Raw genomic sequence first — 24,851 nt, 5'->3', positions numbered from 1 at the left:
TGGCTGGCTTGAGGGAAATTATCTATTTAATTTACTTAATGGGTTAAGAAAGTATGGATGCATTTCAGTGATTGTATGATAATGCTAAAAAATAAAAGAGATAAAGAGGGATACAGCCGCGAAATTTTGAAGAAAACCTCATATAAGCCATTCGTATGGTATGTCATAATCAATGTTATTGCTTAAAATTATTAGATTATTACAGTTGGTGTAAGCACAAAAACACAAGTCATAAATCACAGGTGGTATGGCATGCAAATTGTTAATATTTATCTCTAAGCAATTCGAAGCCATAAATAGATGCTAGTCACTCTCTGTCTTACACAATAAAGCAATTAATATACATATCTCCTTCCTTGTTATAGTAGCTCAACCGCATTGACTTTAAAAGGAGGACCGGTCTTGGCCACGTAATCTTGGTTGGACATATATGTGGAGCTAGACTTTCGTTATCGTATGTCTGAAACACGGTGATGTAAGAATCAAGTGGTCAAATTCGGCAAAGCATAGTGCCAGGTACCAAGGTTGTACAGATACGCGGTGCAACGGCTCATATTTCGATGGGTTATATAATTTATCTGTAATTACAAAAGCCAGTGTCAGCCAATAATGATTGGTATAAATAAGCTCATTTAATTTTCATGTGAGTTGCAGGGACAGTTATAATACATTTTTAGGGAGCTGGTCAATTCAGGTCTACGAGGGGTATTCAAAATATTCTCGGTATGAGAATGAAAACAAACAAGTACGAAAAGTTTGATATTTTTATTTTTCAATATACTCCCCCCCTATGTTCATACACTTAAAAGATCGATCAATTAATTTTTTTAATCCCTCGTAAAAATAAATTTTATCTTTCGTGTAAAAATGCTCCTCCACTGCCGCCTTCAATGCTTCATCGTCAGAAAATTTATTTCCACGCAGATCCTTTTTAAGATTGGGGAGCAAAAAGAAGTCGCTGAGGGCTAAGTCCGGACTATACGGTGGGTGAGTAACAGTTTTAAACCCACATTCAACAATAGCTGCCTTGGCAATATGAGCAGTATGGACGGGGGCGTTGTCATGCAGAAGCAGAATACCTTTGGTTAACTTTCCTCGCCTCTTTTCTTTAATTACATCCTTTAATTGACGTAGAATGTTAGCGTAGTACTGTCCTGTGATATTTACACCTTTTTCTTTATAATCGATTAGTAATACTCCTTCACAATCACAAAATATCGTGGCCATGACCTTGCCAGCTGAAGGGATGACCTTGAACTTCTTGGGATGAGCTGAACCCTTAATGTGCCACTGCATGGACTCTTGTTTACTCTCTGGGTCATAATGATGAACCCAGGTTTCATCTCCAGTAACTATTCTTTGCAGCACCTCATCAGGATTTTCACCGCACAGGTCAATAAAATCGGAACAACAAGCTACACGCATGTCTTTTTGAAGCCGAGTCAGCATTCGCGGAACCCATCTTGCACTTACTTTTGACATATTAAGATGGTCATGTATAATATCATGTACGGTAACAATAGAGAGATTGGTTACTTGTGCTATAGATTTTACCTTCACTCGACCATCTTCCAATATAAGTTTTTCCACTTTATCAATATTTTCTTGTGAAGTAGCTACTACAGGCCGGCCAGGTCTAGGGTCATCTTCAATACTCTCCCTTCCGCGTTTAAACTCGCTTGACCACTTTTGAATGGTAGATAAAGAAGGAGCAGACTCACGGTAAACACAATCCATTTCCTCTTTTATGGTTTTTTGATTTTTACCCTGTTTTGTCAAGAATTTTATCACGCATCGATGTTCTAATTTAGTTAACATTGTCAATTCGCACATGATGTTCATGTTTGTTCAGCAATTGCAGAAAAACAAAAGACCATCTCGGTTCGAATTATACTTTTTTTTAATGTCAATGAATAAACCTTAGCGGCCAGTAACGAAAGAAATTTTAGAAGAGGTCGTAAGATATCAATACCGAGAATATTTTGAACGCCCCTCGTATATACAAATTATAAAGTTATTATTAACTCGAATTAATATATTTTTTGGTTGAAATTAGCTAGGTATGCCAAATATACAGATTGATTTAATCAATTTAACCCAAGGTAAGTTGTCATGAAAATAAAACGATCACTGACCATAGCATGCGAAAACCAAAATCTTACGAAAAGCTGTTGTTTGTACAAAATATAAAGATTGTGGTCAGGCGAGGTGCTAATTCGTAATTGATATGATCTTGATTACTCATAGAGAAATCAAGGTAAGGTACGGCGCGTCTATGGCACATGGTGTGGTGACGTAAACAAGTCGACGTGTCGAATTCGGCGGCACGGTGCGGACACCGTGCGAGGTGCCAAGGTCGAAGCTGATTCGAGCCGCATGCAAATGAGCGCAGATAAGTCGCGCTCATTACACTCGATACCCGACTTCGTCGCTTCGCAGCCGTCACGGGCCCTATTCCAGCCGCTTTTATTACGCTACCTACTATGCGGATGTGCTGTGAAAGGAGGTTAACGCCGTTGAATTATACGCATTGTTTCACCTAGCCATTGCCATGGCAACGAAACATCAGGGAATTTGTTTGTTTGCCCTACTTCAATTTGGCTGAAGTAGTCACTAGTCGTCAATGATTGAACATTTTAATCCAGGATAGAGATACATACGTGCAATTATAATAATAATAATATTTATTTTTTTATACGCTGTCTGTTAGTCTCGATGCGGCAGGACGACGCGACGTATCAAGAAAATTGTGCAAACACGGAAACCAAACAAGTTTCTTATCAGCGAGAGTGGAGTGGACCAAACGCGTGGAGTAAGTTTGAAGCTATTTACGTGATTTTCCACGTTGCAGGAAGGAGTAGGAGACGTCTCTCGGGCCTCACCGTTTAATTAAAGGGCGGGCGGGGGTGTGGGTCGGGGAGAGGGGTATAATGGCAGCGCAATATCGGATGGAAATGCGCGGCATGTAGGAATGCGCCGCCTCGCCCTCCGCCCCTCCTCATTCGCGAACGATTCGTGGTATTTTTTATTGATGACTCGGGATGTGGTATAGTGGGAATAGACTAATTTAATTGTCATTAACTTGCCTACGACCGACATTGTAGCCTGAAAGCATTGGATCAGAATGGGATGCAGAGTCAAAGTTACCTCGAGCAGCTCGCATGCGCCTTATAAAGAGAGTGATAATTGTTATTATACGAACAAAAAAGTAAGAAACTAAACGCTTTTAATATCCATAGGTAAAACTTAATAGGTTACTAAAAATATCGTAAATTTCAAAACGTTCATCCAGTCGGCCTTTTTAATTGCTCATGAGGGTACCGGTTACCATTCAATGTTTATAACTTTCAAAGCAACTAACTTTGTACGTGATCAATCATACTTGCCTAAGCTACCTAGCTATAAGCAACAAAAAACGTAATCTGAAACCATATATATTTACAATATTTAATTTAATATAACTATAACTGTTTAGCTGCATAAAGCAATACGAGAATGAATATGAAGCTATTAATAACAATTCAGTGGTTTTCCTTGTGTACCTAAACGCTAGCCGTTTTCAAAGTATGTATTTACCCGGTATTTCCGTTCCTGGTTATAAAATACAGGTAATTCATACTTTGGACACTTTTATAAAATAAAAAAAACTTAAGTACAATAAGATTTGATTTATGTTAGTAAAACTTTTTGTTTATTAGTTAATAGGTATATAAACTGTGTATGAAACAATATGACCACGACTCTGAAGCTATTAATAACTTCGATTGGCTGTCCTAAATATGTACAAGTTGTACAATTAGGGTTTGCACGACGGATCCGTAATGTATGGGAAGATCCGCGGATCCGGATCCAGATCCGGATAATTTCATACATTTCGGATCCGGATTGCAATCCCTATGTACAATATAATCAATTGTTTTTATTTATTTAAACTTTATTGCACAACATACAAATCAAATGTACAAGTGGCGGACTTAATGCCTAATGCATTCTCTACCAGTCAACCATAGGGCAACCAACAGAGACGTAAAAATGGTGCAATGAGAAAAGTAAGAAAATTAACATAATTATACTTGGGTTAAAAAAGCAACAAAATATGCTCAATTCACGCTTTAGATTAAGCACATTTTATTAAATGGATTTCCCCGTTTTACAATAGCACTTAACTTCACGCGTTAAATTTCACTCTAATAATAACTAAATTAAATAGACTTGAAAGTGGCATGAATACTAACTGTATGGATCTCCATACTAACTGTATGGAGAGTGGAGAGCGCCAACTAAAAATATTCTTTGTCTAATGGACACGGCACGACAGTATTTTTCATCCATGCTCTGTAGAATGATTAAATTTAGAGCTATCCATTTTTAGAAAGCACGAATTCCGAAGCCAAGCCGGCGGTCTAAACATTTTACAGTAGTGATATTTCATTGAGCTCGAGTCAACAAAGGGAAGTTGAAAGGGACAATTCTCACCTGCACGTCAACACCAGCAACTAAATATGTTAGATATTTGCATTGGCTATCTACAAATACTATTTGTGCAGGAATGCACTATCGATGAACGCTATCATTGTACAGAACATGTTTGTCGTTTTTACAACTCGACAATAAAATTTATCTACTATTTTCGTAACCATAAACACTAGGTCAAAATACCTCAAAATCCTGTATAGTGACATTAGTGACATCAGGATAGTCTTCCCTAAGTAGGTTCTGAAGGAATTCTAATGTAATGTCTACTATTTTGTCTATATCCAAACATGGGCCAATCTGCAATATGCAATTGATCCATCTGAGCTAGATTTAGAATGTTAGTGAAATCTAAGCTCACGAAGACCGTCTCCACTTGAGATGTATTGAGGTATTTTGTCATTATTATCATTAAAAAAAATGTCACTTTTCATTCTAGAAACTGAAATACAAAAGTTTTGTAAATTATAACCATTTCATCATTTACAATCGACCCCTTCGAGGATATGAGGGCAATAAAATACAAATCACTAATTTAAGTGGGTGTATTTTACGACTACATGAAATTTATTGTTTTGCCAATATTAGAGACATGCGATACGACCAGAATATTTAATGCACCGGCCATATACAAAAAACGTAAGTACGTACAACTCACAATTAAAAATGGAATAACAAACCGATCAAGAGACAATACATCGCTGCCGATATTTATGCGGCAATTACTTGGGGCACGCTGGCGTTCGATTCAGGTCAGAGTTGAAGTGATTTTTAAAAGTAATGCAAACGATAGCCGAGTGTTCCTACAGCGCTGCTCAAAGTTAATGAACGCTCGCCATACAGCCCACCGTTTAGTGGATTAAACAAATCGATGAAAATAAACTCAAGCCAAGCTATTAGGGTATTACGAATAGGTATACTAGTAGCTATACACGCATTTACGTATAAGGTTTTGAGTTTTAACCATGGGTAAAAACAGAGTATGCTACAGAAATTCAATACAATAATAAAATTTACATTGCTAGTTGTACCTACTGAATAAATAAATCACAGAACACAAACCAGCATTGTAAACACAGTTAATTGAGAAGACGCAGACCTTATTGCAATGAGATAGAGTCCACTAATGGTCAGCTGAGTGTGTCGGGAGTTGTAGATGGTAATGTGCTTGTTATTCGAACGGAACTCGCCGGCCGTCTCAGCCTCGTCTATGTTGCCTAACTATGATACACGAATTGTTTGCACGGCGCCACCAGTACGTTCCCATTTACGATACTGAATTTAAATTAATTGAGATTTAAGATGAATTTTTCATTGATTACGTAGGACGTATTTATTTGAAAGGAGATTCGACGGGAAGCTGTCAATTTTTAGTAGGTAGAGCGCAGGAATCTAGAATAATGGTTTTGTTTGTCTGTCAAAGTTGTTGAAGAAGTATTTTACGTCCTTCAGTCGGAAGCTATAGCCATTTAAGACAGAATTCCAACTTTGCAGACAGATACATAAAGTCACGTAACGAAGATGATCAAAGAGTAGGATGGTGATTGGAAAGGCACGCGTCAAAAACTAGCTCCGGCCGGCCGCAGCGTCGGCATCAAACTCGGTTCTGATGAATAACATTGTAAGAGCGAGTCATCAATCGGCGAGAGTAGCTTTGAAGCGCGCGGTGGCCCGCAAAGTTCACAACCTGTGAAACAACTCCGGCAAGGCGAACAAAGCGCGCGAGTCGAGATTACTGGCAGCTTTTAAACGCTCCGAATGTTCTGCAACGGAACACTTGGCGGACGGGTTTTGAAAACCCCTCAAGGGGACTAAAGCGATAGCTTTTGCTCTCGATTTGCTTGCAGTTGCAGTACTTGCATTAGTTTTGCTCATTTGTACGCCGAACCATTTTATTATTGGAGTTTGTCGTAAGATTTCCAACCGTTGAGATTTAAATTATATTCGGAAAAGCGAACAGTAAAGAGGATAATGTTCACAAGTAAAGCTCAACAAACAGATTACGTTTAAGGAAAATTGTGGATTGCGCCTGTGTATTGACTTCTGGGAAGTCGCGTCGCATATCAACAGAAATAGGTATGTATATGCCCACTATAATTTCATAAAAACAGACTATTATTTCAAAAAAGTTGTCTGGAAAGAACTAAGCGTTAATAATAAAGTCGATATGGTGTTGTCGCTGGAAAAAATTGGACAGTACCTAGTCAATATTTACGCAAATCCCGATAGTGAACAAACAAGAGTGCTGGATGCGGAAATTAGAAGCGAAGTTGACTCGGTTTATAAGTTAGGCAAACGTGTATTCGGGGTACGAAAGCGAGTGAGTGGGTAGATGGGACGAGCGTCGAGCCTATTTCAAGTAAATAGTGGCCGACCGGCGCCGGCGTGGCGGCCCGGAGCATCCATCACTCCTACGTCGCACGCGCACTTTGCAAGCTAGCCTCACTCCCACGCTCACTTTCGCCGTCTACACAATATGCAAATTCTATGCTAACCACGTATAAATGTTTCTTTGTTAAAAAAATGTATAACTAGGTAATATATTATGTTACGCTCGCATGACATTAAGCAGACTACCCACGACAAGTTAACTGCAGTTTTCACTGAACAGTTAAAATGTCGGTTAGGTTACTGATCGTAGATACCCTTTAATATAAAAATTAAAAACAAATAAAAAGTTATGTTAAGAGAAAATTAAATAAAACGACTACTTGATAATATCACTCTTTAACAGGGTAATAGTTAAGCAAAATACATGTTTAGAAGTAGACTGAAGAAGTACTACTATGCGCACTCGGGGTCTGCAGTTTAATCGTTGAATTTAATATATAATTAATCCGATATGTATACACGCGACCTTTGCAAGCACGCAACGCACTCGCCGCATTTGTAATAGAGGGGGTGTTGCTGCGACTTTCCGTAATTATCACGAGGAGATAATATACATAATTATTTACCTTTTTATTCTGCCGAAAAACACAATTTAATCAGAAGCAATAATTATGCGGCGTGTTACAATATAAATACGTTTCCATAAGTACTAATAAATGAAGAAATAAACCAAGGACATATAAAGAACCGCAACAATGAATGAGACACAAAGAGCTGACGTCACCAAAGCTGATGATTTCAAAATGTACCAGAGTGGTCGTGTCATTGATGACATATGTGGCGTCCCACGGGTAAAGGTACCATAAGGTAAGGGTGCTATAAAGCAGGAGGCGCTTACGCTATTAAAGACGCCGCTCCAATACTATTGCCGTGCTATGCGCCGTAAGCGCCAGCCGCCATAAGGTACCTTTTCCCGTGGAACGTCAGATATTTTAATCTCATCGACTATAGCCTAGCTATACCTTAATGCATTTATTCACTGAAATTATATAATTTTATGATAATCTCTCCGTTTGTTAACAGTGTAACCACATTTAGCCATATTCAACGTGACCAATTTAGTGAAACACTAGGTCACGTAGTCACGGCCTTTTGTAATGTCAAGGGAATCAAGAGAGCCCCTAATGAAGATAGATAGGTATTAGTGTCATGTAAGCGACGAATCGTTTCTCTCAGTGTTCACAGGTAGATTACAGGTGTGGGTGAAGTTAAGTGAATAAGGCAATGAGCTCGGTTTAATCAACACAACACGTAGCCTAATCAAATATGACCCCCTCGTCATATCGCGTAATTGAAGACTTAATCACGGGAGACGCTCGTCGCGGGGCGGGCGGCTGTTTGATCAGCCCTCGATTACATTCGGCGCTGACAACTTTCCGAGAAGTTGCGAATGTCAACTCTGAGTGAGAACGGCGCGATTAATGCGCGTACAAAATGTTTATTCCTTTTAGTTTTGTTGAACGTTTACGTGCTAGTGAGTTTATTGTTATTAGAAAAATAACAGACCATTTTTCAGACTTCAATAACTTGTAAGCCTTAATAGGTAGACTTTCCAATCTTTCCATTATATTGAACGTTTGCAGTTTTCACATTACACGATTAGGCCTCGTTGCAGCACGCGAGCGCCGAGCGCCTCAAAGGGGCCGGACTACACCGGACAAAGCACTTGTTTACTTTTTCCCTCTCTCAGTTAAATATCTGGACGCTCCATCGCCAGTCAACAATATAAGCAGCGTCCTCCGCCGCGACGCTTTTTATCGAGCAGATTAGTGCTGGAGCGACGTGCGCTGCACTATTTCACATTCTCTGGGGGATTATTTAAAGTTTCCTGAGCCACCGCTCGTGTGCGGTTTTATCGCAGGCAGATTCTAGGCGGCAGTCGACTGTAGCTTTAGTGCACTTTATTGTGGCGTTCACGTTTAAAAATTCCACGACATTCGAACAATTTTGTGCGTTTCAAGGAAATCTAATGTGAAGGATATTTTATGTGAGTATAAGTTTAGGGGGGATGGGGGCAAGACCAGATAAGCTGTCGGCAGTGTCGTGAGGATAGTACGGCAGCGTCGGCATTGTGTGGAATGCGCCGATGGTGCGATACCACGATGCACAAAGCCCGCACAATGAACACCGCCCGTCCATTGTTTAGTGTCTCGGACTAAACGCGGTGCCGAGCTTTAAGCGAATTGCAGCCCCGACCCTCACACACGTCTAAATCAAGCTGATAGCATTCATATGACTCGTTAAAGGAAAATCAGTGCGATCCGGGCTCCCGGTTCACTCGATTACCAGTGGATCAAATTAACATAACCCAATATTTCAAACCAATTTACTTATTGGTGAAATAGAACATATTTGTAAATCTCGTTTAGTTAATACTAACAAGCACCTATGCGGGAGGTGTAAAAATAATTGAGGAATGAGGAGTGTCACTCGACTCTAGTGCAATACCGCGGCAGCGATGTGGCAGAGCGAAGCGGGCCGCGGCTGCGGCAGCTCGGCATGTGGAAGCATATGTATAGCGATCGAGACGAGACTGTCTAAGAGAGCTTGCAGAGCGAGCGGGTCCGACCCCGATCCCGGTGCGTTTTATCTCTTGATCGCGTTATTCAGCCGAGCATCAAAGGAAAATACGAAGAGAAATATTAAGAAATGTGAATGTACCTTTTATTTATCTCAATTTCTTTCTTTGGGAAATGATTTGTCGTTTATTGTGTTCAGAAGAAAATCAAATAAGTGGATAATACAGTTTCCGAATGGTTGTCTTTTAAAATCTTTAGATGCCAAGTGCATAACTGTTATGAGGGGATTTTTATGTATTCGAGCATAATAAAGGTTGCATCATACGCCTGTGAATAGTGCAGGCATGTTAAATCTCTGTCGAGTTGACATTATCGCGACGTGGCCCAAGGCTCCGACAGAGCCGCCGAGGTGCGTGTTTGTATGTCAATTTAATTTTTTATCGCAACCATTTGCTCCAAACCGCGCTATCACGTCACTCCACCGGGCTGATAACGTCGTATCGCTTAACGCTCCTGCAAACCACCCGATAATTTGCAATATTTGTTGTGTACCAGTTGGCTAAAATTCTTGCTAATTCCAGTGTTTTGTATCTACGTCAACGGTCAAACATTAACAAGCGGAGACTTATTCGGGATAAATAATAAGTACTCAAATATTTGATGGTAAATTGGCAGTCAACCACGCAACGGCAAAGACTGAAAACGAAGCTAGACTATATATTATCGTTCCTCAAGGTATACACAATACACGTTTAGGTATACCCACCTGCAATATGGTCGATTGCAAATTTTCAATAATCGTTCTCTTTCTACCTTGCCTTAAGTAGGTACACAGAAAACATTAAATAGGTACTCAATAGGAAATATTTACGATCATTGGCCGCCATAAAAAAAATACTTGCCCTAAATGTTCCCTTCGGTGAAGTGTGTAAAACCGCCCTTGTTGATTGATTCGATTCTGAGTTAAGGACTTAAGCGACAAATAGGTATGACAACACAGTCACTGACATTTGTCCTGTGTAAACTATGAAGTCTTCCAAAAATACATCGTGTTGTCGCTTTTTTGAATGCATTTACATAAATGGTTAACGCTTTTTTCATTAAAACGAGCATCATATTGAGTTGAGTGCAATATTAAAACAGCTTCTTATATAATTGTTAAACTACAGTCAAAACTACTCAAGACGCAGGTCGAAGTTATCGTCTTGCTCATTAGGTTGACGCGAAGCCTATTCTCATGCAACACCGCCGTTGCGAGTGACGTCACTTCTGGCTAGCCTTGAGATCGAGGTCAGAGCGCAGAACGGCGGCGGCGAAATGTCGCCTCGAAAAGCAACCCTCTTTTTAAGCAACACATTAAATCCATACAACTAGATCAATATAGTCACAATTTAGACAGAAAACATCGAAACGTACCTTGATACTGTCGTAACAGGCGGTGACCCGTCCATTTTGCACCTCGACGGTCGCTGGGGGATGTGCGAACTTGCACTCGGTGTCCGGCCGCGAGCACTTATTCCGTTGGAACTCGCGACACACTTCGAGCTGCAGCCAGCGTGAGTCCTTGCCGTTCAGAAGGCTATTCATGTTCACCATGGTGGCCATCGCTGCCACTTGAGTAGGATGCGGAGGTCGCGCACGGAGTTACGTGGATCGACTGCGGGGCATAGGCCGAGGAGGGTGAGCGCGCACTGGCGCTCTGGGCATGCACTCCTTACACTTCCTAGTCGCTGTCTTCAGCCACTAGTCGGCACCCGCACACCCTCACAACCACACACTACTTCACACGCGTACTTTATCGCGAATGTCGCGGTGACGCAACGACCGGTTTGACTGTTTGCGTTGAGTTGCGATGCGTTACTATTATGATTAATCCTACAATTAAGTTAGAATAAAGACACCGAAGTTGCAAGCTTATTTAGGCGAGTATTAAATTATTATCACACGCGTTCGTATCGATGTTGACGGTTGAGTTTAGCAGAGGGCGAGCGGTGTTTGGTGCGCGAGCATAGCGGCGGTCGGGGCGGATCTGGGCGGGCGACGGTGAGGCGCGAAAAAGCGAAATTAGCGGCTCGGCGGTCAGCGAGCAAGCCGGTGCGGTGCGGGGCTCAACTCTGCGAACAACAAAACACACTGGTTATTCTCAAGCACAAGCGGCTACGGGTTAGCAAGCGCCTGCGGCGGCGCGGACACCGCCCTGAGAGGCTCGCGCTTTTTTGCACAACAGACTGAAGGCAACGTTCACGTCTCGTTTGACGTTTGACATTAATGTTATTCGCTAGCTAGTAGCAGTTGAACAGCAAGATAAGACTTAAAGTGACTTTGCGTCTCTAATGTTATTTGCCAGCTTGATACGTAAATTATGGAAGAGGCAGGAAGAAAATTAGCGGTTAACTCATTTTATAACTCAGATGCTGGCTGTACAGACAGATACCTTATCCTGATGAAAATCGCCTCCGTCTGCTGCTTCGACATAATCTTATAAATAAAACAGAAGGAAAATATCGTGATTAACAGTTTTGTTCACGTGTTCAACTTGATAACACCTCGATGACAACATCAGTTCATTATACATGCACAATTTCCACTTAAATGAGGTTGCCTATTTCCTGTATTTGTTCAGACTAATTAGGAAATGGACGGTCAGTTGGTGTTTAATTTTAGGGGAGTGGTGGTGTCAGGTGAATGAGTTTGGAGTGTAGGGCGGGCGGCGCGGCGTCACTGACCGCGACACATCAACAGTTACGTCGGACATCGCAAACGTGAAAATCGTTAAAACAGGCCTTTTTTTAACAGGCATTAAATGTAATTTTTGCGCGAATGTAAGCTTTGTTGTTGGACTCTCGGACGTCAAAAGAATGCTAGAGAAATTCCAATATGTGTCACAGGAATAGGACGAACCATCTCGCGGAAAAATACCTCGTGTGGGCGAAGCCGTTTGGTACGTGAGGCCGGGAACAGGGAAAAACTCGTGAAACCAAATACTATCGTAATGCGCTATTTAAAGCATAACCCGGTCGAAAATAGCGCGGTGTGCGGGAACGCAACGTCGCGCTCTCCACCGTGCATAAATCTTCAAATTTTATTTTCGACGTCAATGCAAGCGGTGTTTTTATCATACCGTGCCCGCTCGTCCACTCAGACGTCAGTGATCCGAACAGAAAACAACACAAATGTTTATTTTCAGTATGTAATATCGTGTGACATTTTCAGATACCGCGTTTCAAAAGAGTCGTCGAGAGCGACTATTTATTATGGTACTTATTTAATAAAGTGACTAAACAGATTTTGTTTCTGAAACTATAAGCGAAGCTATACGCGTGCTTATAATAACGAAATTGAAATCTAATATCATGTAACAAATATTTTTATTTAAATGTGTAATGTAATGTGAAAAAAGACTACGAAAGTGGAATAGTGTAACACGGGAACTGAAACAATGATTACGCAAATGGTATGGTTGAATGGACCGCGGCTCCGCGGCTAGACAGACGTAGCTGTAACTGAACAATCATTTTATGAATTGTATTCATTCCATCTCCATTCTTTTAAACTGCTTTTGTTTCAATTCATCTCAACGACAACGTTTATAGTATAGGAAATAAATAGGTGATCATTTTCACGGTTACCTATCATTAGTATGGTGAATTGTATATGATTAAGTATAATGTGTCAGTGGCGAGGTGACCACAGACCTCTAATTCTACCGGTACCATTAATTGGTGGGAATTGAACTGATCTAGTCAGTCAAATCTTACAAAAAAAATCTCCTAAAAAAACATTGCGTGATGTAGTTCTATATTTTTGTGTATTTTGTTTGGAGTCCTTGGAGGAATGTGAAACTATGTTTTGCAAGCAAAAAAAAGTTGTGCTCCCTTCGTAATTTGCAAAAAACTGCAAAAATTTCGGACTTTTTTCAGTTTTTGCACTTTTATTATAAAACTATGGGTTTTTGGTCAAAGCTTGCTATGTAATGTTGAAAGAACATTAAGTTTGGAACAATTTAAGCCCATTTACAGCGCCGTACTTGGAGGATATAATCAAACGGAGACGCCATGTCTGTAATTTTATGTACAAAACAGTCTGCCGATTTTTGCGGGGGAGGGGAACGTCAAATGTATGCGTAACGTAAAAATAGCCATGTCAGATAAACGTCAGTCCATACATTGTGTATGACCGTTGGCCGCCTATTTTCGACAGAGGGGAAAGCCTGTTAATGGCTACTCCGTTTAGTTGTATCCTCCAAGGCGCCGTATGTCAAATAGTTCATGAGATATGGAACTTAAAAAAAGAAATTATCCTTAGAATGAAATTTTTAGGTTTTCCTATATTTCAGGACAAATATCGGTACAACCGCTCACGCTATGAGATATATTGCGTGAATAAAGTTGTAGCAAATTTAATTACCTTTCATTTAAGTGCAAGAAAGGGTCAGTAAGTTCTACAGTTCTCTAGTTATCGTAAAAAAATTAAATTGCTATAATGAGGAAGGCAACTAATGTATTGTTTAAGGCATTGTCAAAATCCCTACAAAAGGCAGTACCATCGACGAGAGTGCCATCTACGCTTTTACCAGCCTTCTCCGATAGCAGCAGAGCGATGTTAGAGATCAACCATCTTTAAAATGCACTCCCCTCTTACGAGTAAGCACTTCATTCATTCAGTAATGAAATCAAGATACAAACTGTAGTTTGGCTTGTTTTTCGGCTCCACTTTTTGGTCGAAGCCATTGATTGTAGTCCACGATACCGATTCTTATTTAAGAATTAGTTTTGGTTTTGATCTTGTACGACCTTGACGATAGTTCACAGTGATTGGCGTGGTGCTGGCGAAACGCACTGGAATCACTGGAAGTCGTGTCATTAGATATCTAGCTGTCGCTTCTTGGTGCTCTTGAGTGTACCGTGAGTCGTGTTAATACAAGATCACGATAATATCCTAACCACAGCAAATCGATACATCAGAATCAGCTACCATTACCCACACTAGGTATATGTTTATAATAGCCAAAAACCCATAGTTTTATAATAAAAGTGCAAAAACTGAAAAAAGTCCGAAATTTTTGCAGTTTTTTGCAAATTACGAAGGGAGCACACCTTTTTTTTGCTTGCAAAACATAGTTTCACATTCCTCCAAGGACTCCAAACAACATACACAAAAATATGGAACTACATCACGCAATGTTTTTTTATTGTAAGATTTGAATGATCTACACCTTATTTTAAAAATATCGAATAATAAATAAACTGAATTAGCTTCGGCTTCCCAACAAGCATGTTTGACGCGCCGCCACTGTAAACCTAAAACTCGTGTGTATTTAAAACCCATCAAAGCTCGAAGCTTTCAAAATTATCAGTAGGTACCTCTATAGTGCGACAATTATTTATTAAAGCACAATTATAATTCTACACCTAGAATTTGAAATCTAAACGCTTTAATTAGTCAGTGAAGTAACTTCGATTTTGATAGATTTAATAAAATTTAGAGCGGAGCCCAACTGGGGAAGTACCTACACCTTACAGAAAACCGCATACAAATACCACCTAACTACCAAATAACTACCTAGAATCTAGATCCTACTCATATATGATCACTATAGTGTTGTCAATCTTTGAGTTCCGTCAAATCGTGTTTGTAGCCGAGATAACGTCTATGCGCATAACTTCGCATATTTCGCCAGAGAATCAAATGCATTTCGCTTGTTTAATGCTCAAAATAAAGCAATATCCGAATGGATCCGTTTCGATATCGCTTTATTTTGAGCATTAAACAAGAAATTGAGAATGGTGCCTTCAAAGGAAATCGGTGTCTGATTCCGTTCACGGCGGCGCCGACGACTGGGAGGTTCTTTCGGTGTTCGACGCTCACGGGGAAGACATTCAATAACCCAGTGAAAAGATTACCAAGAGCAATCAGACGGAAGCGAATCTAAATAAGAATCTCGTGAGAGCGGTTGGGCGGAGGTGGGGCGCGGGAGGAGAAAAAACAGTCGGCAGGGGTCTTTGTGAGATCGCCGATTCGATCACGTTACTCTCGAGAAATTTATTACTAGAAAATAGTGAAAGAATTTAGAATACCATCTCAAGAAAGGTGCGGAGCTGGTACAGACAATTAAAAATACAATAGCGAAAATGCCGATGAACAGGCCGCTCGTCTGCATTCAAAGTCTTGACCGGGACTCGAACCAGGGCCTCCCACCGAATTGGAGGGCGCTCTTACCACTGAGCTATCAAGACAAAACGAATGCAATGAGCTAACCGAGATGAAACAATATCCGTCACCGGCGACAACGTTAGAACGTTCTTTGTAACATGTATTTCAAAAGAGTTAAATAAAATAGTCACGCCATTTAACCGCACCTTTCGCTTAAGTTTACTAGCGGCTGAACTTTACAAGACATTTAATGTCCTGATACCCGTTTCCACTAGAATTATAATAAGGAAATACTTACCACAAATTATTTTAATATTACGGAAATAATATTATTATAATGAAATATCAAGATTAACAAATTAGTCGGCTGTTAAAATTGACAATGATAAAAAGTGAATGTCTGCGCAATCGAACGCTTTGTTACAATATCGGAACACTTTACGACAGACAATACAACAAACGAGGGTAAGGCCGCACACGTGTACATGCCGTTAGAAACGATTTGCTATTTCGACAGCCTCCAAAGATAAGGCCAGGGACTCTAATACTTTCCTGTACATTTTATTATTTATTAACTGCAATCATTGCAATATTCTATCTATAACAAGATACACCTAAATTATTATTGTTCTCAATAAATAAATATATCACTGTGATGACGGGTTTGTAGAGAGATCCCAAGAACTCTTAACCCGTGGAGCGCCCTAACAAGACACGTGTGCTAGTAACTAGTATAGGAATTCCATACTACGGTAATTCTGGGGCGCTCCAGGGGTTAAGAGAGAAGGAAAGTAGAAGACTAAGGCATAAGAACAACATGAAATCAACAGTTTTTGCAGTAGGTAAGCAAGGAAAGGGGAGTCTAAGTATTTAGCTTCATACAGCCCAGTGGCTTGGGTTAGATGGGGATAGCTCAGGACAAAGAGATGAAATATTTATGTTGAGTCTAAACTTTTACCTTGTCTTAAATTATTGCTGGACGTAATATACAATGTGCACTTACTTCTGTGTGTCTAACAATTAATGTTAATATCTGCATGTTTTATCTGTTTAGGGAACAGGTACATTATATTTGATTCCTCAGGCATACTCGTAGTGGGTACAGTCAGCATCAATCAAGGATGAAACAAAAGTATCTGCCATCCTGGAATCCTAAGGGCGAAGATGGCGGGCTCTTTATCATTTGTCACCATGGCTGTCTCGTTCTAACAAATATGTAAGTGCGAAAGTGACGCATGGCATGACAGGTGATAAAAATGAGACCATGATAGCTGGTCTGGATAACTTTTCCAAATTCTGTTACAGTCTAATTGTTATACATAGAGAGAGATATATCTGTTTGTTAAGCTGCTTGAGAATAGGTAGGTATGTCTCACTCAATCTATCCAGCAGTAAACCTTTTTTTGCCTTTTTGCCGAAAAAAAAAAACAATTTTTGGAATTCCTTCGTCCTTTCTCTGTTCCATCACACCGAACGGGATTCATGTTCAATTCTTTTTCGATTCAAGCAGCTCACCTCTCCATGTCAAACTAGACCGTGTCCATACAGGTCTTCTCTGCCTTTAAAAATCCTTACATGAATACATTGCTGGCAGAAATAAAAACTCGGTGATTCTAATTTGTAAGTTTCCTCCAAATTCATACGTGCATGTTATCTATGTGTGCGCCTGTATATTTATTTTATTTGATTCATTAATTTACATGTTGTACCTCCGTCTCTTGTCTGGTTTTATCTGATTTGTCTAACGGTGGATTGGTAAAGAAGCTATATACTCTATAGCGTCCGCGTTTTGTAAGATGTATTTTCTCTTCTGCATTAAATATTTAATAAATATGTACATATATGGTTTGAGATAGGTGTCTGAAACCTTGAAAAAGATATATGTAAATATCTTATTCGTTATTCTACTGGATTTTTTTTTTATTATGACAGCGTGTCAGTAAACTGTGGATAAGATATATTATAAATTGCGTGAATTGCGTCATTTTTGTGCAATGCGGCGGTAATCAAGTGAAGCAATGAGCGGCGAGAAGGTATGACAAAAAGTTTAAAACCTGGCAGCAATGTCGAGGCAAGTAGAATGGTAAGATCGTCAAGTCCGAAATGAGCATGAAGCGACCTTGAGCGGTGTCTCGGTCTGCAGCACAAGCGCAGACGTGTAAGCGCAAAAACCGCCGCCGCAGCGATACGCTTCATCAACTACAACACGCCAGCGACGATTACAATAACAATTTAAATTGATCGTGCGGCTGCGGAAGACCTTTTTATATAATACCAATTAAATAGTTTATAGAGTTTGGCTGATCATGATCATAGCTATAGCCAACCACTGTATATTTTCGTATTTGAAAAGTCATAAAATTGTTTTTTTATTAATTTATTTACGTGAAGGCCGCGTGTTCTGGCTAAGACCGCCGTTGTTGAAAAAAGTATGACGTGTGAAAGCAGTTTTTGTATACCATTGTGCAAAAATATAACTAAAGTATTTACTCCATACGCAAAAAAATGATTTTATCTACACACACGTCATTAGTTCTCTATAATGCGTTCAGAAACCGTAGGAAATGACCAGCTTTATTACAACCAACTTTACTATGAGAACTTTCTTATCTGTGGTAGTAGGTAAATTTGTACTTTAATGTTATTATATTACAGATTTTTTGTAAGGTTATGAGTTTAAATTTGGAACCGCAGTCAAAACTCAATTGGGCCTCTATTCTAGTATCTATAGATATTAAAACAGTTATCGATCCGAAACGTCAATTTAGTATGTTTTGTTAATATAAACCGCACGATATTTGATTTCGAGTGACATGAGAATAGAGACTTTATTCTTTTGTCTAGGAATTTTTTTTTAAATTCCAACTACGGATGCGTTACATGCGTGAAAAAAGTTTTTATTCACCGCCATTTGAAGTACAGTTTATCTTTTAATTCGTTTAAATTAAAGTATGTGTTTAGATAAAGTAGTGTATGTAACTGTACATAATTAGGCATTAAAACACTCGTGTGATCCTATTAAGAAGCTCACTAACGTTCGTTTCTTAAACCCACACTCGTATTTTAATGCCTCTCATTATGTAGCAGTCACATAAACTACTATAACCTTATTAAATGTAATGCTATCTGTGAATTTGTTTATTTTATTCACTTACTTACGTCGAAGTTCATATATTATCTACATAAGTGCGTCAAATTCTGTCCTCATCGCCATAGTTGTATTTTAATGCTCCCTATAAAACTTTGCTCACGGATCACTTATGGGATCTCTTCGGTCTTGCAAATGAGTTAAATTTGATCTTAATTCTAGTATTTGGTCTTAACTATCATTAAGTTCATAAGAAAAATATCGTCGCAGTGAGTTAGAATGAGATGGACAACAATTTTAATCATAAACTGACAGCATCAAAAAGTTTATACTGAGTACGTGTACCAAGCGTAACCTCTTAAATACATACAATGTTTAATTATATCGAACAAAATATGCGATTTCATAAACTGACATAGCATACATAGTTTCTTTAAATATGTAGATACGTTTAAGCCGAAACTATGACAACTGTAAATAATATAGCGACGACCGACGACATAAAATATACCTAAAATATATACATATATGTATTATGAATAAACATTTAGACATCTGTTAGAAGTTACTTAACAGAGTTCACACATTTCTAATCCTAATCAACAAAACAAAAGAATGACGAGTGAGCATACAAGTTAAGGTGCAATATTGTCTTCACGGAAAATCAAATTTAAACATGCCGATTCGCGCCACACTTATAATGGCGTTCAGGGACACACCACATATGTATACAGACAATTTTGAGTTATAAACGATAAGAACACGGTTGAAAGTTGTATTCATGTGGCAGATGTTACATTTCGCGCGCGGCATTCGGCAGACTCGAGTGATGTCACCGTTTGTTATTCCTCGCATGGCTCTAGACTCACTAGCCATGCGCTTTGACTCTGAATTTGGAGGAAACAAGTGCTAATGAGACTATTATCTCAAGGTTTTCCTCGCTTGATAACTTGGAATTTTAATTAACTCATGTTAAGTTATTATTAGTGCAAATAATATATGCGCTAACATGTCCAAATGATAGCTGCACTAAGTTAGCACCGTAGTCAAAACAAAGGCCATTGTTTAACGAATAGAGCAAAACAGTGGATCGCGCGACTATGTACAGCACCGGTGGCACATTCGGGACGTGCGCGAGGCACATTTAGCAGTCCCGGAGGACGCCGGCAGACTGGTAATTAGCGAGAGAAGCGAAAAATTTGCGACGGCTTAAATTTACGAGGCGCAAATTACACGATTCGGACGCTATCGCTGCAGCGCGGCCGTTAATGTGCAAGCCTTATCGAACGTGGAGCGCCTGCCCGAGGCCCGCTCCTGGCACGCCGACATTAAACTGATCGCATCAACAAAACATACAAAAATACAACACTAAAATGCGGCACTGGTGCGCAATGTTGGCAATTTTAAGAGCACTGTGCAAATTTCCGCTTACACAATGTTGGCTTGTGAGTTGTGGAGTGCAATATAAGTAAATTTGGCAGTCCCTGCTAGTTTGCAGCTGGGCTTTTTAGAGGAAGAGTGGCCCGCACTACTTTAGAAGTAATAACATCAGCTACTAAAGTCTGAAGGGGTTTGACGATGGTAGTATTTTTTACGATAGTCAAAGTAAGTCTTTTATAGGCATATAACTGGTTAATCATGAATTTAATTTAATTCATACATCTCTATATTTAGGGATCTATAGTAGTGTATACAGTGTGAATATTTAAAAATCAAAGATTGCAAGAGCGATGAAAATAAAGTGTCGGTTTGATTTTAAATATACAGTCGGATCAGACTACGCGTCAAAAGTAGATTATTCTCTAATACCTTAACAAAAAATGTGTCTCAATATGTAGAGTAGAATTATTAGGTGGTGACAGATACTTTTGAAGGCATACTTAGAAAAGCTTATACGCTTTATGTTGTGGCGTTAAATAAATGTATTGTCTTTCAAAAGTATTCCAGGATGGCAGATACTTTTGGTGCGGTTTCATACGCCACTGTTGAAGCATCAAGTGAGCAGACTGTATTTACCAGTTTAGCAAATACGGACGGATAGATAATTTGCTATAAAAATTTGGGATAGTTAAAGCTAGAACTGCCCTGATATATAAATAAAAACAGATGTTACTTCCTAGAAAGAGTGAGCTTTACCTACTTATAAATAAGCAGGTATTCTTTTTTAACAAAATTTGTTATTAGATGTATTCTAAACGGTTCATGCCAATAGGCTGACCTACATAATTGTTAAAGTACCTAGTTTAAAAATGACAAAGAAACGCCTACATTATCCTCAGCGAGCAGTGATGATTTATGAGTTGTCGAGTGCAATTGTACGAGTAACAAACAGGGGTACTTCACTGTGAAATTTTCGTGGGATGTTTAAAAATATAGCAGTATGCAAGTAACAAAGAAATGGTTTCTTAAAGTTCAAGATGCATGAAAGCGGTGGTTTTGTATACACCTAATCATTTTATTGATTACTGACAAGACGCATAAAACACTACAGGTACTAAATATGTTGTTATGTAAGTTAGGTACCTATTTGATATTTTTAGAGCTTCTCTCAACTCTAGCACCAGGCCTCTGCTCTTTACCTTTCATCACTATCACTACATATTAGTGCAGTGATAGCATTTGGTTTATTTATTTTGGCAAAAAGCTTTATAAAAAGTTTCCTTTGTTAATCTTGGCTTAACATTAACCAAGGTCTGAAGCGCCTTATCAATGATTAATTTGGCCACACAATCTGGAACTTGGGCTGTGTGTCACATCCGTTTAATTTTCACCAAGATAAGATAATTAATTCCGATAGCGCGGGCTTATCAAGTCGGCCATTTTGGTTTTGTTAGGTTATACGTTTTGTAATTTAGCTGATAGTTATCTTATCTAAGGTGAAGTAAACTTTCTTTGCGGATTGCTAGATGACCATACCATATTTTTAATAAAGCAAACATAATGACAATCTCAATTGAAAGATGTATATAGGTACATATCTGTACGTATCTAGAGTCGGTCCAAGCTTACTCTGCAGTGTGTTTGACAGCACAGACTGTGGATTTGTGGAAGTATTGTTTTAAACGTCGTAAATTCATAGACATTAGACGTTTGATAACAGTTCCACGCTCTGTGCTATCAAATTCGCTTCAGAGTTAGCTTGGTCTAACTATACGTCTATAATAGATATAGAGGTGCGAATTCGTGTTACCTATTTCCGAGACCCATAACATACAAATTTAATATGATTGCGCCAGGAATACACTGTACTGCTTTATACAAATACTATTCAAATCCGGAAATCTTCCATGTATTCAACTTTTATGAACAAGTAAATATCTCTGTATGGCTTACCCATAGACCAGCTACCTAGGCGGTTTTCTGTGGACCTACCAGACATCCTAACCTAACAGATAACTAACGCCGGAGGGTTTGCATTTCCCATGTCCGAATTCCCAAATAAAAAATAGTTTGTTGACGTCCGGACTGTCCGGAGCTCGGCTACGTCGAAATTAGTAGAAACAAAAAAATAATAATACCAAAAGCAGGGTTTCTATTGACAGGCAGTTTTCGTTTGTTGCGAGCAGAGCAGGTAGCGAAGCCAGCTGTTACCCTCCTCGATAAAACGTAACAAACACACCATTGTTGTCCTTTGCCGACTGAACCTATTCAGCATTTTTAAACATTGGAATTTTATATTTTACATGGTGTTTACTAATGACAACATTTTAAAGTAGGTATTACCCACGTGATTATTCGGCGTAGATGACGCCATGGAGTGTTTGCAAATGATTAAAAATCGCAGTAACAAATTAAATCATTTTTAAAATTTTTGATAATGAATGCCGAAGAAATCAGTTACAACTTAAATAGGAAATTAAAATTATAGTTAATTTCTTGGGATTTTTTAAGGTACATAAATTAAGTAACATGACGCTATGCTCCAGCAACGAAAACTTTTAACTAAGGGTGTACGGTTAAGACATTTGAATTACATGCTTAGACAATTATTTACAAAAGACCCTTTAGATTTTGATAATGAATATTTACCTAATTCGAATTTAGTTTACTTATAAATATTTTAAAGTTATTATCTATTCTATTATTATTTTCTCTAAGAATCGACAGGCATTCAGCATCAATGCAATGATCCCAATAATTGTGAAATGGTAGAAGATAACAAATGTCAAATGATAAATGAACGCCAAACAACCGAGGTCAGGCAATACATATAAGGATTTGGCTGGAGCAGTATTCGAAGGAGGAAGGAAAGTTTTGACGAGAGGATTACGGAAGAGTGCCAGTTAGCGCAACTTTTACATTATGGCCAATATTGCCGAAAGCAGTTTGTCTGCCCGCTTCTCGACGGGTCTGATCATTCGACCAAGGCGAAAGCTAGCATGCGGCGAATAGCGACATCCAAGCCGGAGTGAGGGGCAGCAGTAGCACCAATGTTGCTCACTCAAATGCATCTCGCTTCGGCAGTTGGAAATTTTACCGTCGAATTTCGGAAGTAACCGCCGTTATTAGTCACTTATTTCACAGTTAAAAACACAGTAATAGGAAAATACGAAAAATATGCACTAGCTTTATTTCACAAACTTTCACGATGCACACTTGGACGCGAGTTCCGAATTCGACGATATCCTGTCGCATTTAAAAGTATGAGCGTAACACTTACATGATGAGGGGTAAACAAGCTGGGTAGGGGAGAGTGTATGTCCAAAAGTTGTTAAAACATAGCAAATTGCACGAAAGTTAGGAGAAACGTTTCGCCGGTAGCGTAGAGGTCGCGGTTCGCGGCCACAGCGGGGCGGCACGCGTCGTGTTCGGAGCACGAGTGCGGTGCACAGAGCGGCGCGAGTCACACAAGCGCAAGCAGAGTCGGCGGGCGACTGACGGGAGGCGAGTGGCGAGGCGAGGGGGCTGCCGCTGCGCGCGCACCCCTCGCCCCTGCCTCACGCCCCGCACCCTGCCTCACCCCGCACTTCGCGCCCCTTCACCTCGACTGTCGGCCGCCTTATCACACCGCGCCGCTTCCTTTCTCCTCATGCAGTTGCGAGCTTTTCGCCACTGCCACACTTCCGCCCGCCCCGTCGATTGTGCCGGCAAGCTTTAGCTGTCAATGTATTGCATGGATTACTTAGTTACTAGGTGAAAAGTTTTTGTTCTCAGTATTGAAGAATTGAAACAAAAAAAAATACTACTTGTATGTTCTTCCTTAGGTATTATTACATATTAATGATATCTAAGTACATTCATTCCAACTTTTGAAACATATAGTTTAATATTGTAAACTTCATTACGGCAAGTTGGCAACCCTTTAGAATTTTGGACATACATGCATGCTAACCGCGAATTTCTTTTCATCAGAGAACAATGGAGATTAACTTGAATGCAATTTCGGTGTTGCCGAGTAGATAAGCTGAGTGCGAGTGAGTGGGCATGGTCGGAGGGTGCGGGGGTTGCGAGAGCGCGAGCGAGTGCGCGCTAGCGGCGCCGGAGCAGACGGTAACAGTATAAGTAGCGTAACAAGTATTATAACCGAGAATAGGTCACATGTTTTGTGATTGATAAAATAAACAAATGACACAAAATTAAGAATACACTTGTTTTCATTGCTCTATTAGTTAGATCCAAAGAACTGTCTGGCTAGTAAATAATACCTGATAATACTAAAGCAATAAATAAGTACTACCGACTCCTAGTTTTCATTTGACAAAAGTGATGAACTCATGATTACACTAAGTTTTATATACCTAACTGCAAAGGTAATGCAGTTGCAATGCAAACAAGTTAAATAATTCATCTTATTTAACATACAAAAATACGCCAGGTTTCAGTGTTTGAAAGAAAAATATGTAAGTATTATATGATGCTATACTAATGTTATAAGTACATTAGTATAGTATAACTACTCCATTGTAAATAAGGGTCTTTTTAATCTTGTTCTATTTATACCTAATCGATTTGTTTTAAACTTCTACCGACTCGATTTGCCTGCCAAACAATAAAGTTATCTCGCGTTCGGACTCAGCTTGACTGAGTTGACTGACACATTCGACGAATACCAGTCTCGGTACTGCTTACACGTGAAGTACTCTGCGCAGACGGAGAGCGGCGAAAGTGCGCCCGCGCCGCGAAACGGGTTTGCGGTCGGCGCGTGACCCGTCCGAGGACACGCTACGTGAACCACTTCGCAATTGCACACCATATCCCACTTGATAAATATAATTGGTGTTATGTAT

General features: G+C 39.5%; 1 protein-coding gene across 12 annotated transcripts in view; it reads right to left on the bottom strand.

The window, feature by feature from the left end:
• LOC134648085 (protein muscleblind-like) overlaps positions 1-24,851 on the bottom strand; it is a 368,389-nt gene that overhangs the window by 56,757 nt on the left and 286,781 nt on the right. For 4 of the 12 annotated variants that reach the window (XR_010096876.1, XR_010096877.1, XM_063502546.1 and 1 more), the window contains exons 1-2: positions 23,285-23,516; positions 10,800-11,497 (exon numbers count right to left, since the gene is read on the bottom strand). Coding sequence is in view for 10 of the 12 variants with exons in the window: in XM_063502546.1 (XP_063358616.1) it covers positions 10,800-10,988 (189 nt within the window). In the remaining 2 variants the exon portion in view is untranslated. Of the gene's footprint in view, positions 1-10,799; positions 11,498-23,284; positions 23,518-24,851 lie in introns of those variants that run through there. The other 8 variants (XM_063502538.1, XM_063502544.1, XM_063502543.1 and 5 more) reach the window with 2 other exon arrangements.

The sequence above is a fragment of the Cydia amplana genome, chromosome 5 (assembly GCF_948474715.1).
Source record: "Cydia amplana chromosome 5, ilCydAmpl1.1, whole genome shotgun sequence".
NCBI classification, from domain to species: Eukaryota; Metazoa; Arthropoda; class Insecta; order Lepidoptera; family Tortricidae; genus Cydia; species Cydia amplana.
This window is presented reverse-complemented; position numbering and strand designations above follow the sequence as displayed.